Genomic DNA, 5,385 nt, shown 5'->3' on the forward strand with positions numbered 1-5,385 from the left:
TGGGGGAGGGAGGGAGGAAGGGAGGGGAGTGGGGGAGGGAGCGAGTGTATATGTGTGAATGTACATGTACGATAGTGTGAATGAGTGTGTGTTTGTTCTGTGTGTATTAGTGAATTTGAGTGTGTGTGTCTTTTTTTCTTTAGGGGTGGGGGGGTCTGGATGTTGGGAACAGGGGGCAGGGCAAGCAATCCATGGCAACATTCATTGAGTTCTTCTAAAAATTGTGGGGAACAAACTCAAACAGCGTACTCTCTGGCTTCACTAGTCCACTTTTGCATTGTTTCTTTTTATAAACTTAGCCAATTTAAGGTTGATGGATTGCCTCTGAGATATTTGTGTCTGTCAGCATTAAAAATGTTCTCTGATCATATATCCGGCACTATTTAAATGGTATACGTTCGCATATTGATATTCAGTCGGGCATAGAAAACATAAACACTCAAAATACGACATAACGGTTTGTACAATATGCCATACCTTGACGTTAAAGGCAGAAGATATTGCAAAGGAACTTGCCTTTGACTTCACATGCAACAGACGGTTGGACAGGTTCAAAAAGAGACACGACATCACTCAAAAACCTGTGTGAGGCAAATCTGCTATAATAAATCCTTAACAGTGATTATAATTTTCCAATCATAGTACATTTACAATTACTTCCCATGGTTTCCTTCAATATCTCTCTGATTTTTCGTTTTATCAGTTCACCTGAATTATGAATGTGTCAAACACATGGTCAATCTCTGATGCTTTTGAATTATCTGTGCCCGACTGTAGTTCTAAACAGTTTATGACGAAAGGCTGCTCCAAACAAAATTTATGACAATTGTGTCAAACTGAGAAGAATGATCAAACGCGGTGAGCTAAATGCGTGAGACATGATGCCCTCAACCTTTGCAGACAGTCATTCAGAGAAATCTGTTACAAATGTGTTCATAGTGAGAGTTTTTGACCAATAGTGGACTTCAATTGACCTACAAGAAACTGACTACATTTTAATTATTTATACTTATTCTGATTCTTCCGTTTGACCCAAAACGAAAATACTTTCACTTAAGAACATCCAGTGAGAGTGAGACCAGATCAGGTACATTAAAAAAAAAGCACAAAATAATTCAAAGACAATACTGTTCGAGGGAAGAGTTGGAAATAAGAATATAAAATTACAAACCCTTTGAAGCTCCTAGAAAGAAGATACATTCAATATAAGAAAAGGCAAATGAAACTCAGCAGAAAAATAGCAAAACAACATGGAAAAGATAACATACTCTGAAATAAACTGAGGGGTTTGAAATTATGACAGAAGAACTGCGGAATAACATTGACAAAATGAAATATAATATAGTTCGCACAAAACAATCAGAGAATTAAAATAAACTGGGAGTCAAAAAATGTTTAACACAAACACTTGAATGTTTGGTACACCAAAGCGCATATTTCTTAGCTAACAGCTCCTGTTTCATGTTCAATTACACTTTGTTATTTTTCCAGTTTGCTAAAGCCCACCGTCTTCAGTGACAAGAACCAGGTTCTACGAGAGCATCAAAACTGGATAATCTAAAACTGACAGATTTGGAAAAGAAATTTCCGGCAACCTTTCGTCAAACGGTTGATGGGAGCATTGCTGTGGGTCCAGATGAAATATGCAGCAAACCAGAAGGATAATGCTCTCGTCTCGCCGTCATGAAAAAATTTCCAGATGGACAGAAGGTTTTATGCAATAAACAGGCAGTGACAGCAAGACAGCACTAGTGATAATTCTCATAGGGTCTTCTTGACACACATAGAGAACACAGGACACTCCGAACATAACAGTTTAAGGAATTTTTACTCTCTCTTGCTAACTTGCACAAGCTTTTTTATTGTGCAAGGTGTTCTCTACATTTTCTGCCTTAGACATAATTATACAGAGAAAAGTAAAAGGAGAAGACTCCCATTAGCATGTCCACAAACTATTAATCTTTTAAGCCATAGTTATTACATTATAAAAGATTCCTCTAAATGTACATTTATATTTTTATCTAATCACATACTTAGTATGTTCAAATGCCACATTGTAGCTTCAAATGTACAGTAAGCAGCTTTTCTCTGTGGCATCATATTAAATGTTTGCAACTTTTGACTTCAAATGTGACATCATTTTCCAGTTCAAATATCACATTTTAACTTTAAACATCCTCAAAACTCTTGTTGGTCTCTTAAATGCTTCTTTTGGAAACACACCATAATGATGGTTAGTTTAGATTGAAAGACAAATGCAAGTGTTGATCCAGAGACACCCAGACCCATGAAAAATTGCCACAAAGCCAGCCCAAAATTAAAACATTAGTTGAGAAAACAAAAGGCATTTTCTAAATGAATTACAGGAGAGAGTTGGGGTTACCCGTACAAAGAGCTTGTCTGCTCAACCCTACTAAGATGGAAGTAGCCTTAAGAGGCATGCACAACTATTTGCATGTGTCTTTGGCAAGGGGAGATATTTTTATGTAAATTTTCAGAGAGCAAAATTACTGTTTACCATAAACTGTCGGCCTACCTTCGTTTTAGCCTCTCATTTATGAGGTGTTACATTTGAAGTAGTTATGTGGCATTTGAGGAGTGACTTTTTTACATTTGAAGTTTATAAATCCACATCTGATCCTTCTACGTTTATATTTGACATTATTCAGTGGCATTAGAAATTACAATGTGGCGACCAATTGAAGATACAATGAGGAATTGGAAAAATATTAAGTGTGTAATTGATCAGGAACAAAACCAACTGTATTAGAGGAAACGTTGCAAGTGGGGCTGAGGTAAGTTTAGTTTTAGTAGGAGTTTCACAGCACTAGCAACACCACAAAAAAGTCAGATAAGTGCCGAAGATTGGAGGTGTTACTAGAGAGTAACATAAAATGAAAAGAAGAAGGAGAGCAGGAGAGATAAGGTTGATAGATGTTTGATAGGAAAGAAGGAGCAAACCACACCAAAGCGTCTGCCGACCACCTTTAGAGGGGCTGAAAGGATTCAACTGAAATAGACGTTAGCAAATTTCTCTGAAAACTGTTTCTTTTTGTGGAGTGATAGACACAATATCCAGAAGTAAGTAATACCCAGTTCACACTACCAATTGGATTTGCTGGATCCAGTCTGAGACAGCCAGATTTTCCTTTACGGTCAGGCCAAAAGCTACCATTTTGGCACAATACAACAGATTCGTCTCACAACCTTGAAAAACAAATGCTTTTAATATAAAAGGTCACAGTCGAATCGAGTAGAATTCGGTCATAGAGTGACAACAAGGAAGTTTTTGCCCAATCCAAAATTCTGGCTGGCCGCCACTCAGTCCGATGAATCTGACGGGTAGAGAGCACAGGGTATAAGGAAACAGTTACAAAGAAAGCTGGTGAGGATATGTGGAGTTAAAAAAGGTAATATGCTTTACACTGACAGGCAACCTCACACTGATTTGTTAAGTACGCAGGCACTCACTTGACAAGGTGGAAATGTTCAAAGTCAAACCAGAACACCACTCCAAAGGCAAAGAGGTTCGAACACTGAGCCATCAGACTGAGGGGGAGAAAACATACAGGTGAATCATTCTCATAGGACATACACAAAAAAACCACACTGGTCAACAGAGATACAGTGACATTAAGAGGTCAAATTGGAAAAGTTTTACTTTGGGGAAAAAACGAGGTTAAAATTCTCAAATCAGTGCTGAATCAAGCCATTTACAATGACATAATGGGTATAATGGTACAAAATTATCAAAGACATATATTTGTAAGACTATTCTATTCTCTTCTTCTAAAGCCAGATTTAAAACAAGACATCTGTGATTATGATTTTCCTCTCACATCTTTGCTTGAATATTATCCCAATCTTTTTCCTTATCACCCATCTGTTCAAGTTCTTCTTAACCCTTTGATCCCTCATCACTGGTACACCGGTGGTGCGTAAAACTGCCCCTATGCCTAGTCACTGGTACAGCGGTGAGCGAGACCTTATCCCAAACCAGCCTGCATGGAAAATTAATAGTGCAGTGTAAATGGCTGTAAGCTGTATTCTTGTAAAGCAAGAAAAAAATCAAAATATTTGAGTAAAATTGAAATTTTATTATAAAAAAAAATATTGCAATGATTCTGTCAAATTCATAATGATGGGAAGTCCTGCCAATCATCATCATCATCATCACCAAGTGTCAAATCTACGACAGACATCAGCGATCATGGTTCTCCATCCATTCCTTTGCTCGGATGCTCTCAAAAAAGAGACATTACCCTGTTCTTTCCCTGTCGTGCATCTGTTTAGGCTCTTCGAGTATGTTGCTCTCGGTCCACCCTTGCCTCATTTGCCTTCAATTTTGCCAGTGACAGCTTGACATTCAAGACCTTTATGTCCATTCAAGTGTCTCAGAAACTGCATTTGTCTTTTCCTGATAGTCGTTAACTCTTTATCTCTGGCAAGTCGCTCACAGGGGCTCGAGGTCAGAACCACTGTGCCTGTGAGCCGCTGGGGAAGATTCCTTTACGACGACTTTGACATCAAATTACTTTTCGGCAATTGCCGAAAACAGGTCTCTTATACCAGAAGTTCATTCAGTAGATGAAGAACTATAAAAATAGGTTTGCTAGTTTCGATTCAATGACCCATTTAATGACGTTTTCATCATTTTTAGATTTAGCACCAAAAAAGGGCCCCGGCGTAGTGGGTTTACCCCCCTCGGAGATGAAGAGTTAATCAGCGAGCAGCCCACATGGGCTTCTTCGAGTACAACCCCATTTGATTTCTTTTCCTTCCAAGATATTCTCAGCAGTCTCCTAAAAACCACATTTATGCCAATATGCGAAGATAATTATAGGCCATCGGTCAGCCCCCACAGAGCCCACTCACCTGGTGATAGCTAAACTGCTTAGATGTCTCAAAAGTGTCAACAGACTAAGAGGAGGCAGCAGGATAAGCAGCCACTGACCCCTGGGGATACAAATAATAATAATAATAATGATGATCATCATCATAACAACAACAACAATAATAATACAGTAGTCTCCGCCTAAGATCCCTGTGTTCGGGAGCAAGGAAATGCGGGATCTTAGGCGAACCGGGATCTTAACTGACGAACCCAGGGAAGAATCTATGGTGACCCATGCTAAGGCTCACAATAGGTACAATGGTCTCCCTCCACTCTAAAATGAACAGACGTGACCCCTTGGTGGGTTTATGACGTATGGCGAGCAAAGAGTGGTTAACCTTGGTGAACTATCACAGTGCATAGTGGGATGACGCGTGCCATTTTCACTTTTTATCCTATCATGAGTCTCAAGATCTTTGCGTATCCAGAGTTGCCCCTCCCCCTTACCTGTTGAAAATTTATAGCTTTCCATCAATGACCGGGTTTCCCTC

The 5,385-nt window shown here is 39.1% G+C and overlaps 1 protein-coding gene across 1 annotated transcript in view; it reads right to left on the bottom strand.

The window, feature by feature from the left end:
- Window positions 1-5,385, bottom strand: part of LOC101852494 (amino acid transporter AVT3B) — a 37,697-nt gene that overhangs the window by 17,925 nt on the left and 14,387 nt on the right. Inside the window, exons 8-9 of the mRNA XM_005103535.3 lie at window positions 4,876-4,956; window positions 3,472-3,549 (exon numbers count right to left, since the gene is read on the bottom strand). Of these exons, the coding sequence (XP_005103592.2) occupies window positions 3,472-3,549; window positions 4,876-4,956 (159 nt within the window). The remainder of the gene's footprint in view (window positions 1-3,471; window positions 3,550-4,875; window positions 4,957-5,385) is intronic.

Source organism: Aplysia californica, unplaced genomic scaffold, assembly GCF_000002075.1.
Source record: "Aplysia californica isolate F4 #8 unplaced genomic scaffold, AplCal3.0 scaffold00378, whole genome shotgun sequence".
NCBI classification, from domain to species: Eukaryota; Metazoa; Mollusca; class Gastropoda; order Aplysiida; family Aplysiidae; genus Aplysia; species Aplysia californica.